The following is a 19,665-nucleotide window of genomic DNA, read 5'->3' as shown; positions in this document are numbered from 1 at the left end:
GCTGCCACACACGCCTCAGCGTTTGTGGGTAGCTCAGTGGTTTTGTGATGCTACGGTAGCCTGAAACAGCTGTGAAGCCTCAAAAGTCCCACAAGAAGGGGAGCATGACCCATTCCCTTATCTTTTATCAGTACCCTTGCAGGGCGGTGTGTGTTACGAGCAAGATAAGTTGCTATGAGGAACAGAGTCCGGGCAGCCCAGCTTTCTGCTGCTGAGCCCAGCCTGAAGAGTCTTGTCTAGATCATGTTCCTCTTTCTAGATTTGGGTAGCTTGGACTCCACTGACTGGGCTATTTTGTTTGTTTTATCTTGCTTTAATTTTGGCCCTAGTTCCAAAACCTATGTAGTTTCTGTAAGTTATTACCTGTAGAAGAAATGGCCTCAACTTTATGTAGTTTATCAAATTACTGCCTAAACCGACTAGCTCTGTCAATTTGCATATTGGTAGCCTAGGGAAAAAAAAAACAACAGATCACTCATGCCTGTTTCTTTGAAGGAATAAAGAAACACAGGATGATTTTGACTTGATTGTAAGTGAAGTCTTATAATTGCCTAATCATTGTCAGGTGGAAAAAGGATTAGCTCTGGGTTTGAATCTGGAGTCTGAATGTGATATAGGTGTTAAGTTTATTTCTGACTAAATTATACATATTTGTGTGTCTGTTTTAGCTATGTTTAAAGTCTGCCACAGAGCACTGAAGTTATGTGAGAGTCTGGAAGCCACTTCTGCGAATGTGTCTGGGAAGGGGAGGGATGGAGTATTGGTTCAGAAACATGTGACTGTTTAAACCTGAAGGTAGCAGCAGTCATAATCTGCATCAGGTAATGCCTAAGTACATCTTAGGTGTGTCATGTGGGAAGAGCCTGTTATTTAGATTAGTTCTAATTTAAGTTCAGCTGCATGCAGTTAGACAATTTGCTTAGATGGAGGGAACTCTTAAAATTCAGTTGTTTGTCAGTCAGGCACAGTGTTCTGAAAATCTAAATCTTGATACTGCTTTCAAACAAGATGCTGACTAGTCAAAATACTGTCCTGGGGAAGCTATTACGATGGAGGTAAAAATCCTTAGAACTGACTTAGGAAGCAGGTTAATGAGTAGTAGAAAAAATGTATTTCCTGGTTTTGTGGCAAGACTTTTTTGCAATAGATGTTAATGATTGTTCTTCCTGTGCAGTATTCTTAAAACCATTTGCAAAGTATTCTGTGATGCATCTTGAACATAACTAATTAAATGTTGTAGTATCACTTTAATACTTTTAAGTAACATTTTAGGTAAATGCAGATTTGTTTTGCTTAAATGGTTGGTAAGCCTTGTCTGAGGGACTTAGTTTGAGAATAAGCTCATATGCTAAGTTTGTTCTGTAGACTGCTATGGTTTGGGAAAGTTTGAAGCCACTGTGAGATGAAGAAGGAAAATAAGGATGAAATACAGTGAAAGTGAAATGTGACATCAACCCCTTCCCTCTTCCTGATCACTAATAAATTGTGTGCTTCTTTGAATTCTGTGATTTGCTTTCTGCTAAGATTTTTTTTTTGCTTGTAGTGGTGGGAGGATTTGATCCATAGGAATTGTGGGGGAATGTTAGAGTGATACTTCTGTATCATGATGTTTACTTTCAGGAAGCTCTTAATTAGCTTAGCTGTTACATGTTGCATTGTGTAGCATTTTTAACACCAGTAGTGGTTAAAATAACTTATTTTGCTAGTTAGCGCTTACCAGCTGAATTGTTTCCCAGCTTTCTCATCCTTTCACTGGTGGCTAAATAAATGAAAATATTTATATACCTCTGAGAGCCCGAGGAGGAGGTGACCTTAAATACAGCTCACTGATATTTGAAGGAAGCATCCTTGTTCAAGAAGCTGTTGTGGGAACTTTGTATTTTCTGTTACTGTTCTCCCACTAAATGCTCCTTGTAACTGTTGGTGGCTCATTGGACAGCACTTGCCCTTTGTTCTAGGGTTTGCTTTGAGTGGCTTAGGGCTGCCCCTTGGAGAATGTAGTGCTTCAGTAGTGGCAGGCCAAAGAATGAAACTTCCCTGCAGCTGCTCTGGTGAATTTCTAAACCTGTGAGATTGGGAATCTAGGTGAAAAGAGACTGCAGCTTGTTCCTGATACTTGGTTAATGACAAGCAAGATGTTTTTGAATATGTTGAAATAGCTGGATGGAAGTGGGAAGCTTGGCTGTTGAAGGATTGTGGTGTGCTTCCTCCAGAGGAAAGGAACAAGTGACAGGGGCACTCAAGTCTGGGACAAGCAAAGATGTACCCACGCCAAACAATAGTGCAAATGCACCAATAAAATATAAAGGAAGAACCTTCTCAGTACTTCTCAGGTGTGAGCTCAGTTCTGGAGCTGGGGCTCACAAGGATCTGGCACTGCCCCATGTGCTCGGTGCTGCTGCAGGGTCTGGGGGAGGTGGAGCAGTGGCAGCAGGGCCAGAGCTGCCAGGCTTAGGAAAGACTTGGGCCGTGTTGGGTAGAGGCAAAACCCAAGCCATGAGATCCTGTGCCAGCTCTTAACCTTTCAGTAGAAGAAATGCATGCCTGGAAGGGAGATGGTGAGAGAAATTAGCATTTTCCTGGAATGCTCATGACCCCTCCTTTCCCCGATTCTGTTCCTTTGATGGCATGCTGATGTTCTGGGATGATAAAGCATTGTTTTTCACTGGTTGCTAGTAAGTCTTGAACTGACTGACGTGAACTCACCACTTTATAATCTGAGAATTCGAAGGTGCTATTCTTGCATACTTCCATTTCACAGAAATCAGTACAATCTGAACCTGAATCTAAAAGGAATAGGACTAGATTTACTTATTTTTTCCCTTGTGATGAACAAGGTCTACTGGAATGTGTCAGGTGATTTTTCACAGGATGCCCAATGCTCATCTTTTGGAGTTTTTAAATGTTCAGAAAAATAAATTATTTTCTGTTTTTATCTTGAGGTGAATGCTGATGCAGGGCTCAAATTCTGATTATAACTTTTGTCCAGAATCAGAGTAACTGATGAGTAATAGTGCTGGTAAAGCAGGAACTGGAGTGGGGACTTGAGTTTTTGGACTGTAACTGTTAAGATTCTTGTTTGCTTGTAAAGAGCTTTTAAGTTATGCTTACTTTTGGCTGTTCCTTTTAACGAGTGGTGCTCATAAGCTGTGTGGGGAAGCACTTCTGTTTAAAAAAAAACAAATCCTTGGCTTAGAACTGGGGAACTATTGCTTCCTTTTGCTATTTTTTTTCTTTTTGGTGATAGGATGATACATTTCTGATAAAGTTTGTGTGTGTATTTATTTGTTACTCTGAGGTAAAAATCTTATAGTTGAGTAATGAGTTGCTCTTCCTCATTTCCTCGTTGTTTTGAACACTTCAGCAAAAATACCAAGTTGCTGGATTACTAAGACTTAGTTGTTCCTGTAGTAGCTATTGCGAGCTAAGATGAAGGTGATGTTGTCACCTGAAACCTAACAACATTAGTGAAATAAAATTGAGTGAATTTATGCTTCTTGCTGTGCTAATGGACCTGATGTTGAAGGTTTTGGAGAACATGGTATTGTACTCTCTTGAAGCTGGATGTATGTGGAGAGGACACTGAGGCACTTGATGTTAGTAGTGTAACATCCTAACTTGCTGTCCTGGAGACAACTGGGGTTACTGAACTTGGTTAATAACTTTTACTGACTTTGGTAGCTGTTTCACTTCATTCTGCTGAATTATTATTAGAATTCCATGGTGAAAACACAGCATATTATGCTGCTCAGCATTGACTATGTAGTGTTTGTATACATCATCCCTCATGCTGTTATGAAAGATGTTTCTCTGCAGAATATTTTAAGTCTTTAGCAGGGATGTAGCAGGATGCTCAGAAGATGATGAGTCTAAGGTCTGAGTAAATAGTTGAACAAGTTGAGTGTGGACAAGGGGTAACTGCTAAGTAACAATGCAAATACAATGACATCAGCCACTTCTGTGGCTGTTTGTTTAAATTTCAAAGTACTTCTTAAAAGGAACCAAAACCTGCAAGCTCCCAGAAAGGTTCCTCACTTGTCCATCTCTAAAGGAAAACACCATCAATGAGAAAACAATGTCAGAATTTATTCCCATTCACTGTTTTCAGTACAAAAGGTAATTAGGCTTCATTTCCAGTGTTCTAGAGAAAACAGTGACATGCTTAGATTCCATGTTTTTCACTTGAGCTGTTCTTTTTACCATAGTTACATCGTTAGAATTATCACTTTGCTTTTGATCGAGAAAGGATTAGTCTGTTGCAAGATTGATTATAGTTTTTTTTTAAACTGTAACATAATGCTTATTAGATTGTCTGATCCAGTTGGCTTCTGTTCTTCCAGCAATTTGAGCTATTTCTGTGTTTACAGGCATGAAGCCATACACTGAAGTGATTCCATTTAAACCTTTTATATAATATGAGTGCTTGAGTATTGCTTTACTGCTCAGCATGATAGAATCTGGTAGGCTTCAAAGTGAATATAGCTGATGATAGTTTTTAATGAGCATTCTGTTAAGCATTAATCAGCTCTGGTATATAAGTCTTTGTGCATTTTCTGTTTTCTCTGTAAAGCTAAAGCTCTCCAAGGTGCAGCTGGAAAAGTAAGTCTGTCACCCCCAAGTTAAATTAGGTTAAAGCTGGATGTTGGATGTTGTGTTCTGCCAACAAACTCTTAATGGAGAATTCTAATGTGTTCCTAGAATTACAGCAATGCATTAGCCAGTATTCAGATGCATTTAACTTTTGGGGTGGAAAGAAATTGACTTAATCTCAAAAGTGCCTGAGCTTTGGGGAAGCTTTAATGTGCTCTCTTGAATCTGTAGACTAAATTCCTTTGGTTTGGGGTTTTTTTTTGTTTTTTTTTTTGATGACTTAAATTGTTTCCACATCCACACTTCTGTCTCTCTGGAGAATGCTGTGGGAAGGAGATGGAGGGCCAAGTGAATACAGTAACTAAACTGTTTTAGGTAATAAGCATTCCACCTGTATTTTTTCTTACCCACATTTTAATCAGGTATGATAGCTATCCCCTAATGACACTGAACAGCTGCAGGGGTAAGGGAGAGAGAAAAGGGAAGGAAATTGAGAGTTGTGATTCTCAAAACAGTACTAATGTGGCCAGTGGGGGTTATTTCCTGCTGTGTAGGAATGTGCATGCAGGGAACAGTGCAGAGCTCCCATCTGCTCTGCTCAAGGGTATGAACTAGAAGTTTTACCTTCCTTCCTGGGGTGGAGCACATCAATGGTACCTTAGGTGCATTACAGTTACTAATATGCCAGAATTCAGTGTTTGAGTGCAGTTTCTTTTCACTCCTTGTTGGAGCTCCAAGTGTGATTCAACACTGTCAGTAGTTCTGTAGTAAAGGAATCTGTGGCAGCAGCTAAGTGTTTAGCAAACTAGTTATTTGTGGTGTGTAACTCATGAACCAGGATTGAAGATGATGATTTCAAGCTCTTTCTATGGTGGTCCATCAGTAATGATTCTTAAAGTATTCCAGTTGTCTTTTTTTTTTTTTTTTCCAGGTGCAGGCATTGTTTTAAGAGGTCAGACAGACAGCAAGCTTCATGAGGTCAGGCTTTCTGTGGGAGCTTCTCCTCCTTACATAAGTTTCTTACACTTTTTTTTTGCCAGGGATTGAAGTGTTGCTTTAAATTTCTTTCTGGACAAAGCTTACCAGTTGGGGTTTTTTTGATGGTGAGGTGGAGGTTTTTAGATGAGGAGGATTTATGCTATGTGTTCTCTTCCCCTCCTGTTATGGGAAGAAGTCTTTGGACTTGAAGAGTTGTTAGGCTGAAAGACTGGCAATAAAGCTGTTGGATACATTTGTGCACTGCAGTTTCAGTACTGCAGTCTCATGCTTGGTTACTTCCTTGTGTCAGTATGTTTTTTCCCCTGACAGTATGTGATGTGTTAACAGCTTGTCCATCACTGTCTTGGGGAGGATCACAGCAGTCCCACCTTCTGCTGCTTGGACAGATAGATGAATTCACCAAACTAGAGGCAGACTAAACTCCCTCAGAGGGACAACTGCATTCATGAAAGCTTGATTGGGAAACTGTCTCAAAAGACCAGATAATCCACCCTCCCAGATTTGCTGTGTCCACTGTCACCTCTAGTAGAGGTTTGTCTGACATGTTCTTGGAGATTTACAACATGAGAGACTTGATTGCTTTGCCAAGCAATCTAAACCAGGTACTTATCTTCCCTTTTGGAAGGTGTTCCTGAGCCTGTTTTCTTCAGTTAAAGCTTACTACTTACATGTAGGGAGAATGTCCTTCACTGAAAGCTTGATCCCCCTGTGGGGAAAAAAATTCTTACCTGCTTCATACAGTTTGCTAGTTGTAAGCATCACTGCCTTCCATGAACTTGATTCTCCCTACAGGGCTTCTTTTACTTTATTTCTTCAGCCTCTGCTCCAGTCAGTTTATCTCCTGTGATGAGGACAGGAACATCCAAGACCATCCAAAAAAAACCATGTGGGACTCTCAAGTCTTGCTGTGGCAAGGTTGCCATGGTTGCACGCATACACATGTATGCACAAGCACCCTGCTTGGTGCTTGACTTTGACTAAGTTGTGTTCAGTTATATATACTAATTTGTCACTGAGTCATGTTAGGACTGCAAGCTGCAGTCATTAAGACTTACTTGGAATTGTGGCCTAGCCAGATGTTCAGCAGACAGGGGTTTTTTGTAGGTAAGTAGTCCTGCCTTATGAAGAAGGTATGTCTGAGCCCTGCTGTTGTGTGGATCAGCAGTGGTGTATCTGTGTTCCTGCAGCAGACCTGCCACATGACTTGAGCTGCCTCTTCTCCCCTCTGCACTGGCTGAGGAAGAAGCCCACATCTTGGGCATGGATTGCAGCTACCTGCCAAGAAATCTTTATAGTAGTCACGTGGTGGAATTACTGGTGATCATCCTGTTTATCCAGACACTATACTAGAACAGATCATGGATTATAGAATTGGTTGGAAGGGACATTAAAGCATTTCTTGTTGTACCCCTGGCTCTGGGCAGGGATCCCTTCTACCAGAGCTGTCCAGCCTGGCCTTGGACACTTCCAGGGATGGGGCAGCCACAGCTTCTGTGCCAGGGCCTCAGCACCCTCACAAGGAAGAATTTCCTCTGTACATTTAATGCAAATCCACCCTGTTGTAATGGGAAGCTCTTTTCCTTGTCCTGTCTCTAGGCCCTTGTCTGAAGTCTCTTTCCAGCCCATTTAGGTACTGGAGGGTGCCATAAGGTCTCCCTGGAGCCTTCTCTTCTCCAGGCTGAACCCCCCTAGCTCTCTCAGCCTGTCTGCAGAGCAGAGGGGTTCGTTGCCCTCTCCTCTGGACTTTCTGCAGCAGCTCCATGTTCTTGTGCTGGGATCCCAGGTCTGGGGCAGCTCTGCACGAGGGGTCTCACCCGAGTGGGATAGAGGGACAGATTCCCCTCCCTTGACTTGCTGCCCATGCAGGGGGATGGGCCAAGGACATGGTTGGTTTTGGGGCTTCAGATGCAGATTGCTAGCTCATATTGAGCCCATGTTAAGCTGGACTTTTTCCAGGTTCACAGTCTTTAATTACTCAGCTTGATTGGTGTTCTGAAGGTGTCAGTAAGCAAACATTTTCTTTCTCATGTGCTAGCAAATTGCATAGCCGTGCTGATATGGGAACACTACTTATGGGATAAGTAGTCTTTCATAGCTCTTGGTGTTACTGTACACTTTGAAAGTGGATGGACCATTTTGTCTGGAATTGTGCAGGAAAACTGCTTGAGGCACTTACCTGCCACTGCTAGAGATCAGTGATTCAGGTGCAGGTTGTCCAAGCTGTAAGCAACTGGTGATACCTTTATAGTGGAAATGACTTTTAGCTTTAATTGGTTGTGTTTGTGTTCAGCTCTCTAAGGGAAATCTGCTTGTGCCTGAGCAGAAGGAGGGACCAGAGCCCAGCTCAGTTACTAGGCTGTAGATCAGCTGATAGCATGGCTAGAATCTGGAATCCATGGGAATTGGGTGTATGTTTTTCCACTCCCTTCAACTGCCTTACAGTGACCTCACACTGAGCAAATAACATGTTAGGAATAATTCTGCATTGGAGGAAACAGGGGCATACTGGTTGTGTGAGGGTGGTATGCTCAAGTTAAAGTCTCTACCTGTGCTCACCCTTTCTGACTATATACAGCTGAAATTGCATGAGGAAATCATGTAGCTTCAGTTGATTACTAAGGGAACTTGCATGAGTGGAAAGATAGAGCAAGCTTGTATAATTAAAGGCATATTTGTATGCCTTTTAATTCTTGTTAAAAAAAATCTAAAGTTATTCCAGGAGGCACCTGCTAGGACTTTTCCTGCCCTTGTGTATGATGTGTTACAGAGAATTGGAATTGAGGAAGCAAGCAGGTGAAGGTCTGATTCCTTAAGGATCATTTTCTCCAGGTCACTGTGACACCCAGTGTGACACCATTTCCAATGTTTACAGGTTGAATTTTCACTCTCCAGTTGCTCTTTTGCTCTCTGTTTAGCCAAATGTTACTTACCAGCCTGACCCCAAATCACTGAGACTCTTTTCAGGGGAGTAGATAGGATCGCAAATTATGATAAATTTCATGGTGGCTTTTTAGTTATGACATGGATATTCATATCTCTGTAGTGTACCTCTAAATTTCCATGGAAAGTTGAGGATTGCCTTACATGAGGGTTTCTGTTACACTGTCTGGGTGTATCATTGGTGTGTATGAGTAGTCCTTGTAGAGGTGAGTTTTAATACTCACATGAGCACAGTGAAAAGCATCCATGTCCTGTGGTGCAGTAGAATCTGCTGTGAAAAAGCTGTTAGTGTCTCTTGGCTTTAGCTCTCATCAGGAGAAGTTAGTTTGTGTATCAAAGTGGTAATAATTTTGATCTTAACTTCTCCTCTCTGATATTCAGTTAAACTCCAACACCTGGAAGGCCTAAGGAGACACTGAAGATAACTGTGTGATTGGAAATGTATTATAATGGAAAAATATTCTCTCTGAATAACTTCTAAGTAACTTTAGTTAGTAGCTAAGCAATGCCGTTGGCTGCTTATGTCAAGACCTGAAATGGCTTTTTCCTTTTGGACAAGGAGAGTCAAACTGCCCCTAAGTATTCCCAAATATTATGTTGTAACAGATTGGTTGATATATCATACATGCTTTCTCCATATGTATTTTAGAACAACTCCTTGGAATATCTGAAGTCCATATGGCTATGTATGATGAAGATATCTTGAAAAATCCCTTTTATTTGGCCATTCAGAAGCAACGTCCTGATCTGTGCAGCAAAGTTGCAGAACTCCATGGTATTGTAAGTATGAAAAAGTACATTTAAAATCTGCTTAGTAAATAGTAGCTCTTTGAATTTAAGTCATGTCTGCTATGAAACACATAAAAATTAGTTCAAGCTTACAAAACTTGGAAATTAAGCAGAAGAATTTTTAGTTTAAGTTGCACATTTATTTGCTGATATAGCTCTCTTAATATATTGCACAGTAGTAAAAAGCTAAGGTTGGTGTTGTTTCTAAATTCTACAGGAAACTTGTTTGCTTTTCTGTGAACTCAAGTTACATATTATCTCAAAAGTTTATAACTTAAAAGGGATTGACCTTTTGAAATGCCTGGTAGACAAGCAGTTACTCACTTGACAGCATTTTACATAGCAGAATAAAGATATTAAACTGACCTGGAATAAAAACTCCAATCTTTTAATCTGAGTATTTTGCAATTAATTTTCATTCACAATTAAGTGTGTAGAGACTCAATTAAACACAGAGGTTATTGTTGCCTAATGATAAAATTTCTTTCTAATTAGGAATTTGTCCCAAATTGCCAATCTCTTGGTCTAAACCCAAGATGTTTATCTTAGATCTTTCTCTTTCTGATGGCTTTTCATTTGAATTTGAAAATATACTTTACTTTTTTATTAGCTGCTTAACTTTAAGTAATTTGTTGTCATTTTAAGTAATTTGTGACTGGTGCTAAGTAACTAAACATTTAATTTACTTCGCTTAGTATTGTTTGCTTCAGTTGCATCTGTCAGCCTTTTTCAGATAAGTTACAAGGTGAAGTTTCTGGGTTAATTATCAGGCTGTGTGTCTAGTGATAACTGTTCCTTTTTATTTAAATAAAAGCATCTGTTCTTATTTGTACTGCAAATATTTATAAGCCATGTTTAGTTCCTTGCCTCTTATAGGTATTGATATATAGCTGGTAATACATAAACATGATTTAACCTTTTTTTAGGTGCTAGTTCCATGCAAAGGAAGCCTTTCAAGCAACAGTCTTTCTACCTGCCAGTTTGAATCTTATGTTCTGAAGCCACTGGAAGAAAATTTTCGAACCTTAAATGGAAAGGTATTTCTGTTTGATATCTGAATGTAGCTTGAGGGCACTCCACTGAGTGATTCACTGCTGCTGCTGACTGATTGTGTGAACTATTGGTTACAGAAAAAGCAAGTAGGGCTGATACTGCATAGGATCCCAGGTTTTTCATTTGTAGTTTTGTAGTACAGTCTGAGAAGTTGGATATATAGCTTGCACTAGAGATAGTTTGTATGCTGCCATCTGGATCTTCCTATGCCAGATGTCCTTACAGGAGTTGAAGGGAAAGAAAGCCAAGTGTGAGAAATACAGACAAGGTTTGTGGTGTTTTTCTGACGCTGGGCTCGAGTCCTGATCTTGAGTTGTTGGGTTTTTAAAATTTCCTTTCTACTAAAAGTGCTCTAAAATCTGCAAACAAGAACTTGGTGGTTGTCTGTAACCTCCTCTAGCAGTAAACTTGTAAAAGAAGTGGCTGTAAGCAAGGTTCAGGCAGCCATTGCATAATGAAGGAGCCTTTGTTTCAGTGTCAACAGAGCATGAAAATGTGGAATTTCTCCAATTCAGAGCTTTCTTGCCTTGCAAGTTTCTCTTCTCCCCCTTGGAAATGTAACTGTGCAAGGCAGAAGCCAAAGAGTAACTTTTTTCTGGCAGAGTTTTACACTTGATCTCTTTGTTTTGTTTCAGGAGATCTTCATACAAGGAAACCTCATCATTCTAGGAGCTGGTTTTAATTACACTCTCTCAGTACCTGTTCTCTTTGAGGAAACCTTTTACAATGAAAAAGAAGAAAGCTTTAGTATATTGTGCATAGCTCATCCATTGGAAAAGACAGAAAGCTCAAGTATGTATTGGTGGCAATTTGGTGGCTGCCTTTGCACAGTGAGCAAAGTAGTGTTTGTGCTTAATAAATGTGTTCATTCTGGAAAACATTGGCTTGGTTAAAACCCCCTGGCAGTTGTGAGCTTGATGGGCCAAATGTTGGTGTGCTGCTGCAGAGAAATATCAAGTTGATCCCAGCAAAACTAATGCTGAGACTGGGGCATAAATCCTGTAGAATTAAGCATCATCTGTGGAATACTTAATCCAGCATGATTTTTCTTAGCTGTGCTCAATGTAGTGCTGACTGCTTGAAAAAGGGATTTAATCTTAAATGTGACCATGTGCATCTTGAAATGCAAGGTGGATGCACAAAAAACTGGAGAGGGAAATTATTTAATGATCACTTTCTAGGGGAATTGAGGTTGTGTGGCAGAGTTGGGTAGCACCTCCTGATGGTGACCCAACTTATGAAGTTGGATGTCTCAATTTTGTCCTGCAGTTATAGTGCTCCTTAAGGCTGTAACACTATTTTTAAGACTACAGTCAATACTGTGAATGTTAACAGCATGTCCTTGTGTACTTGTATAACAATCTGTTTACTAATTGAGCAGCTGAGAAGCTTTACCTCTTTCTGAAATAAAAACATTAGTCTTTCTAAATCAATAAGAATATTTGAAACAAGTGAATGCTAAGAGAAGTACTACTGGGGTAGTGTGAAAGTAATACTGTGAGGGAAATATGGAAGGCTTTCTGGAAAAAAAAAAAAAACCACCAACCCAGCTGCCATTCATATAACCTTAAATTATTCTATAAGTGCTAATGGATATCTAAAAAATTATTCTTGTGATGTTCTTTATAGCCATTATTTAATATAGTCATATTGCAGCCTTTCAGAAGTGAAGGAGTTTCTAATTTCAAAAGTAACTTGGAAATAATTATTTAAGCCTTTTCTTAGCTGGCTGCTTTTGACTGCAGATGAAAGATTTGCCTAGAAAAAATTTTTGGAAAAACAGGATAAATTCTAAGCAAGGGATTCAGTTGTCTTATTCAGAAGAAAAGTCTATTTGCTTTAATGTTGCTTCATGTGACTTTGTTCTCCCATTCAGAGAAAACATGTCTAAATAAAGAATAGCTTATGTAAAAGTCGAAGATGGGATTTTTGCAGCTCACTTAAAGCACCCTGACTTCCTGCATGAGCACTCTGTCAACACTAATGTGCTTTTCTTCTACTTTCAAGCTTGACTTACACAACTCATAAGCTGAGTGCATGTGGTAATAAATTATCCCAGTATAAAAAAAACAAGTCAAATCTATTTTAGCTATTCCAAATAAATCCTTGACATAAAAAGCAGGGGAGCCTGCTCAAATGTGACTCATTAAATTCTTTTAATTAACCTCTAGTTAAAGGTGCAGTGAGCTGAGTTCATGTTTAAGTGCACACAAGCTGTGTATGTAGGGACAAAATGTATTTTACCATGCATACCTATTAAGCTTATATGTTAATTCTTGGCTTTTATTTTAGGTGAATCTACAGCTTCATCAAACTCCTATTCTCTTAAAAACATTGAAGATGTTAGAGAGTTCTTGGGAAAGCACTGTGAGAGATTTGATAAATACTTAGGATCGTTCTATAGAACATTTAAAGAACACGAAAGGAAAAGTCTCCGCCACTACATAGTCAGTATCTTCCTTCCTGATGGCTAATTTGCTAAATATAATTTGCTTTGCTATGTTATCTTTGCCTTATTGAGCTTTTTTGTGTGAGAGCAGTCTAGAGTTGTGAAAGGGGAGGAGGGAGAAGTGGTAATTCACATTAAAGAATTTCGCTATCTGAACTGTTTAGTAAATGCAGTAATAATTGCTAAAATTCTTACTATGTGGTACACTTTTGAGGCAGGGAGTATTTCCTTCACTTATTTAGGCTTTGTTTCTTCAAGTCCCATTAACCTGAATCTGATGGCTTTTATCTTTTCTCTCTCCTAGGATTCTGTCAATGCACTTTATACCAAATGTCTGCAGCATCTTTTGAGAGATTCGCACTTGGTAAAGACTTACTCCCCTAAATACATATTACAGTGTTACTTAAGCAATAAATTATCTGACTTTCTCTTGCTGTCTATGGCTTTGCTTTTCTAGAAGATGCTTGCAAAGCAAGAAGAGCAGATGAATCTGATCAAACAATCAGTTGAAGTAAGCATCTGAAATGAAGGAAAACAATTAGCAAGCTGTTTTTAATTCTCCCTTTCATGCCTAAAATGTTTATTTTTTTTTCCTACAGATGTATATCCATCATGCTATTTATGACCTAGTCTTCAAATATGTGGGGACACTTGAGGCAAGTGAGGTAAGTTTCTTTGATTGCTACGTACTAGTGATGTTCGTCTAAGGCGTTTAAAAAACCTGTTGTCTTTCTATTGATTAGGATGCTGATTTTAATAAAATCACAAGGAGCCTTCAAGACCTGCAGCAAAAAGATATTGGAGTGAAGCCTGAGTTCAGGTGGGTGAGATGACTGTGGATTTTTTTGAGAAGTCACTGAGCTCCTGTCTTAAACAGGATCATGCCAGCCAAAAAGTGTCTTCTTTTAGACACTAGCAAGTTTTTTATACTTTCATTTGAGATGTAAAATGAAAGCTTTACAAGTGTCATATGAGGGCAATCTTTGCATTGATGGTTGTCTCCTTTACTTTTATGTTTTTTAAGCCATCTACAGGATACAGAAATGCAATGCACTTGGAGTAGAAGTGGCAATGTTTTGGAACAGTTTTTCATTTCAGCTCTGAATAGGTTAAAACTTGGGCTTTGGACATCCTGCAGAGGAACTCTGTATGCTAATCATTCCTTTCTAATTATTTTGTAGTTTTAATATACCACGTGCAAAGAGAGAACTGGGTCAGTTGAACAAATGCACTTCCCCTCAACAGAAGCTACTCTGTCTGCGTAAAGTTGTACAAATTATTATGCAGTCTCCAAGCCAAAGAGGTCAGTAATTAGTCAATTTGTAATCTTAAACAGCAGACACAAAGCACTTCAGTATATAAACAACTACTTGGATAACATTTGGGGATCAAACAGTTGAGCTGGAGTCTCTAAGGTCTCTGAACAGAGCAAAAAGGGAAGGCAAGCGAGGTAGATGTGTCAGCACTGGTTCCCTAGGCTGAGGTGGGGTACTGGGTTAGCTTGTATATGTTTTAGCTTGGACATGTAGGTAGCTCTCTCACTGAAGATTGCTACTAGATATTTCTTGTGTATTTGAGTATGCTTCCCTTGACATCTTGAAATTGATACTCTTGAGATGCGTTTTTTTGCAAAATGCACTGTTGAGTGGGGCCAAACAAATGTGCTGCTGTGGATTACAGAAATGATTCTGTGATATGAAAGCAGAGTCCTCTTAACCTGGCATTTACTTTATCTAGCTTGAAAACAGAAGATATTTCTACAAAGGGAATAGAGTAGCACAGTGAACTTATGCTTTCCTTTATCTTTTCTCTAGGAAGATTGCTGGGTTATGGAAAAAATGTTATCAGCTTTGAGCATAGTCTTTGCCCTCAGTATTTTCAGAAGTCTTGAACTAATGCTTTGGCTCTTCCTGTGTTGGAAGGGAGGGATGCTAGTCAAATATTGCAGTGTGTATTGCACAAATTGCATCTGTGTGTTGGCTCCTTGCTCACTATTGCAGTGAGAGACTGAGAACATATGGAGGCCAACCCTGGGCTCTCTATGCATTCTCTACTAGTAGAGCTGGCCCTAGTCTCAAGAGGCAGAACTTCAGAGTTATTGCTCTTTATTTGAACTATGACATGACTAATACCAAATGTGAATTTTTTTATTTTTTTTTTTAGTTAACATGGAAACCATGTGTGCAGATGATCTTCTCTCTGTTTTGCTGTATTTGCTTGTAAAAACAGAAATCCCAAACTGGTATGTAACTGTTTTGGCTATATAGAACTCCTTTCTGCCGCCTTGTGTAGTGCTGCTGTAGGGACAAATGTTTCTCAACATACAGTAATAACTTGCTGAAAGTGTAAGAGGTTGAAATGCAGAAAAATTTTTATATGTGTAACTAAGTTAAGCAGCTATCAGGATTATGCCTTTGTTTTGATTCTCAGCCTAGAAAAAAGTTGTAGTGGGAGGCTATCTCTCGGCCAGACCTGTGTGTCAATACAGCCTGCATGGAGTGGTTCTGTCTCATCTGTGTTGGGAGCTGTGACACCTTTATGTATTTCAAGATTTGGTGCATTTCTTACAGAGAAACTACATGTGCATGTTTAATTCCTGCTAGCCTGTACCATTGTGTCTCCTCATTTTCAGTAGAAGTCTGTCTAAACCTTCCAACTGTACCTGAGCTGATTCTCAGTGCTGTTATATCCTGGATGTCTGAGATCAACCTTTGGCCTTTAAGTTGTAGCTGTCACTGTGGTGCTTGTGGTGCTTGAAACATTGCTTCACCCACTTCAAAGATGTTCATCTCCCACTACTGTCCTTATCTCATCCTTGTATTCCTTCTATCCAGTTAATAACGTTTCATTGAGTATTTAAGAGAAGTAGAATTCTGATCACTCTACAAGCTCAGAATAGCCATATTGTTGGCCTTACAAGGTCTTTAGAAGCTTTTTCCCAACTCACACCTGTTGTCTGCCTGGATTGCCTAAGATGAGCTGCAATATGCCATGCTAGTGTCTTGGTTTTAGTGGTTTGCAGCTTTAACTTTTTTTTTTTTTTTTTTTTTCCCCCAGGATGGCCAACTTGAGCTACATAAAGAACTTCAGGCTTTGCAGTTCAGTGAAGGATGAGTTGGGATACTGCCTAACCTCGATTGAGGCTGCAATAGAATACATACGACAAGGCAACCTCTCTGACAGATCAACAGTAAGCTACTCCAAGTCTGTCAAATGCCTGTTTGGTAACTTGTAGTTCTCTGTAGCATTGTGGGTGTAAATCCAGCCAGAGGATACGAATAACATAAGAATTTCCTTTTTTTGCTTAAAATAATGAGTAGAAGTGACCAGCTGAGGCGAATGCTAAATTTACCTAAATTATTATAAAGTCCTATGTACCAATATTTGTTCACTGTATACTTTTTGAGGAAGTACTTAAACGTCAAGTCTGCCTCTTCATATGGTTGGAGGAAAAGTAACAGCACTGTTTTCTACAGTTGAGTCTCCAGTATGTTTATCTCCTGTTTGTACTCTACCATGATGGTGAAAGCAGTGCAGTACTTGAGAGCAGGCACAGCTTAAATTTTTGTTTAATTTAAAAAAAGCTTAGCTGTGCTAGCAGAATGGAGATAGCAGTATAGTTTAGAGTTTTTCAGTAAAACTTCATACTAGAAGAATGTCATGTGTCTGCAGTGTGAGTTACAATGCTGCACTGAGTTGATGGCTATGGGGGATTGCAGGGCTGTGATCAGGTGCTGTTTGAAGGTCAGATTTGGCTTTTGGGATCTCTAACCTGGCAGGGGCAGGAAATTTGTGGATGCATGAGATTTCCTACTGGGCAGCTAGACTTGCTGTCAATCTGGTCACATCCCTGCAGGCCTGCCAAGGGTGATGCTGATGTGCCTTTGGAAACTTCTATAATGTAAGAACTCTGTAGACTACTTAGTCAAGGAATCCAGTCTTACCACTCCTCTAAAATTTTCTACTGTTGTAAAACTAGGTTTTCCTGAGCTGATGTGGAAATGAAAAGGAATGAACTTGGAACCAGAGTGAATTCAATGTGTCTGTCTGCCCCACTGCAAAGCACTGGAATCTAACTGCAGGGGCCAGAATGATGGCTCAGTGTGCAGGGCTTGGGATGGGACAAGCTGGGGCACTTGCTTAAGATGTACTTAATGTAACACTTTGGCCTCTTGCTGTTTTTGTTTTTTTTTTTCCTTTTCTGGGATTTTTCCATTAACTTGTTCAAGTTTGTTTTGTATACTTAAGAAAAAAAAAACCACCACCAATACTCTTGTGTAAAGAGTGGTATTTCTTGTCTGTAATTGACTTATATAAAAAAAAATAAAAATGTTAGTTTAAAAGAAACAACCTACTATATGATTTTGCTTCCTGCAGTCACTTGGCTGTCATTCACAATCAATATACAAAGAGCAAAAGCTAGTGCTCTGAAAGAAAATGTAACCCAAGTAGAATTGTCTTCCACAAACAATGCCAGCAAGCTGAGGTAGAATATACTGCTCTTAAATTTCTAAAATAAAGACTGTTTCCTATTAATGCCTGATCCTATTTGTCTTGGTATAGCTAAGGGATAGCATCTTTTGTACTGGGATTGCATTCAGGTGCTGTAATTTAAGTGCCATTTCCATTAAGGTGCTATATTTTGTTGGGAGGCACCTGTCTTGAAGGTAAACTATGTATTTGAGAGGCCTAAATGAGGACTTCAGTGTCTGCACCATGAGAAGAGCAAACCATAAATGTTTCTGCCCATATTTCAGCTGGATCAGCTCCAGACCTAGAGAACTTTATCACTTCAGGGTGAATGTGCAACACAAACTCTTCTTTCCTTAGAGTCAGCCTGGCTGGAAGGCAGCAGAACCCTGAAATAAAGTGAGGGACAACTTGCCCTTAAGACAGCTGGGGAGAGCCAGACCACCCTGTTCTCCAGGGTAGGAGAAGGTAGCACAGCCATGAAAAGAGAGCCTGAGGCAGAAATGGAAAAAGAATAGTGAGGGAGGGGGAGGAGTGTTGTTCTCCCTCCATGAAGTTACCAGTTGAGATAGTTCCTTTAATCTCTGGTAAAGGAGATGAAGTTTGAAGCAGCAGCAGCTGTCATCTTGCTGCCCTATGATTTCCTTTTCCAGATTGTGCTGGAAGGGGGTGTGGGATTGAAGTGAGCAGGAGCATTGCTGTGCCCTGGGGCTTCATTACAGCCCCATTCTGTGGTTATGCTTAATTTTATAGCTGGCTTCAGATGGAGCTGCTGGCAGCTGAGTAATGCTGCTGTCCAATCCCTAATGAAGCTGACTCCAGAAAGAAACTCAGCAGGGGACTAATGTACCCTGTGGGATAATGGGCAGGTTCTCACCCTATGTCAGTGAGTGAATTGCACTCAGGACTTTCTTGCCAAATCCCTTCACACAAGGTCATGCAAGTCTTTGTGAGATACTTTGTGTTTGGGGGGAAGAGAGGAGCCTATAAAGCATAAGTCGGTTTTATTTTCTGAATTGCCAACTTCATTCAATTAGAATTCTTGTTAATAGGTATTGGATACTAGCTCATGTCTATGCACAGCTAATGTCTAGTATGACTCTAGCTCAGAGGGTTCAGGTGAGGTATAAAAAGGTAGAGAGTCAGAGCCAACCATCAGGGAATAGGCAGTATTTTTTTTCCTGTATGGGAAGAGCTTGAGCTGGAGAAATGATCCCTATTCCCCCTTACTGCCAAACACTTTATTAGCCTTAGTTTGTGTTCAAGAGTTCCTCCCCTGGCTTCTGCCACCTGTATTTCCTCCAAGTCATCAGTTGTAAGCTGTGAGAATGATTTGGGATAGATTATTGCAAAAGTACATTCTTATAGGTACAAATACTTCCTTTTTCTATGCATTGTACTATTAGATAGAAATGGTCATTGATGTTTGGGTGTTTTGGTTTAGTTTTTTTTTTTTTCAGACAACATACACTTAAAATACCTGAAAGTTCCACTCAAAGAAATCTCTTTTTAAAAGTAATACCAATTGTTGGGCTGTAAGTAAATCTGGTACCAGTGAGTTCTGACTTTGAAGGCCCAAGCTTCCTTAATGCTAGAGTGAATATCTGATTCTCTTGTCATTCCATGTTTCACTATTGAGGATATGTGGTTTCACCTGGCCTTTTATTCTGATTTATATATTAGATATATAATACTGCTACATTAGGGTTGCTGTCTTATGCAACTCTCTTAAAATAATGTTTCTACTTGGGACACACTTCTCTTGTAGACACACACTGTGGAAGGAGCAGTACTAAAACTACAGTAGCTCTTGCTAATGGTTACTCAGATTCTCCACAGTGAAAGTGTAAAGCTGTCTGGGAGCATCCACACTAGAAATTCTGATTAGACATTAGGAACTTGTACCAGCAGTTTAATTTTTGATCAAATATTTCTTAGGGAAGTTATTCCTATTCATGGTGAAGAATCTATCCAAGGAGACTAGTGTTATGTGCCTTGTAATTCTGAGAAGATATGCTTGGGTATCCTTAGCTAAAGTACTGGGATTTGAAAAGATTGGTGAATGTTTAGCACCTTCACGGATCTGAATCCGAACAACTTCCTGTGAAGTACAGAGAAAAACTCTCATTTCCAGACCTCACAAACATGTTTTTAAATGATGTTATTTGCTGAACTCTTAAGGGGATTTTTGGACATCTTTGTGAGAGGCATCTGTGTTGATTTTGAAACATGAATAGTTTAATTTCTAGAAAGTCTGAACGCCACTGATCTTGTTTATTTGCAGTTTATGAGGCTCAAATTTTATGCTGACTTACTAATGTAAGAGTGGAGTCAGACTGGTTTCACTCATTTACATCTGGTCTTGACAGACTTTA

The 19,665-nt window shown here is 39.6% G+C and overlaps 1 protein-coding gene across 10 annotated transcripts in view; it reads left to right on the top strand.

Annotated features, from left to right (window-relative positions):
* The window catches only part of ANKRD27 (ankyrin repeat domain 27), a 55,373-nt gene that overhangs the window by 12,898 nt on the left and 22,810 nt on the right, over positions 1-19,665 (top strand). For 4 of the 10 annotated variants that reach the window (XM_062500345.1, XM_062500346.1, XM_062500348.1 and 1 more), the window contains exons 2-12: positions 9,179-9,309; positions 10,245-10,355; positions 11,007-11,163; positions 12,664-12,818; positions 13,125-13,184; positions 13,278-13,331; positions 13,420-13,485; positions 13,564-13,640; positions 14,002-14,123; positions 14,984-15,062; positions 15,878-16,010. In XM_062500345.1, the coding sequence (XP_062356329.1) occupies positions 9,208-9,309; positions 10,245-10,355; positions 11,007-11,163; positions 12,664-12,818; positions 13,125-13,184; positions 13,278-13,331; positions 13,420-13,485; positions 13,564-13,640; positions 14,002-14,123; positions 14,984-15,062; positions 15,878-16,010 (1,116 nt within the window). In that variant the 5' untranslated portion in view covers positions 9,179-9,207. Of the gene's footprint in view, positions 1-474; positions 530-668; positions 822-849; positions 1,056-2,835; positions 2,857-9,178; positions 9,310-10,244; positions 10,356-11,006; positions 11,164-12,663; positions 12,819-13,124; positions 13,185-13,277; positions 13,332-13,419; positions 13,486-13,563; positions 13,641-14,001; positions 14,124-14,983; positions 15,063-15,877; positions 16,011-19,665 lie in introns of those variants that run through there. The other 6 variants (XM_062500352.1, XM_062500344.1, XM_062500347.1 and 3 more) reach the window with 5 other exon arrangements.

The sequence above is a fragment of the Cinclus cinclus genome, chromosome 11 (genome assembly GCF_963662255.1).
Source record: "Cinclus cinclus chromosome 11, bCinCin1.1, whole genome shotgun sequence".
NCBI lineage: Eukaryota > Metazoa > Chordata > Aves > Passeriformes > Cinclidae > Cinclus > Cinclus cinclus.
The sequence above is the reverse complement of the archived record's forward strand: the minus strand, read 5'-3'. Positions and strand labels throughout refer to the sequence as shown.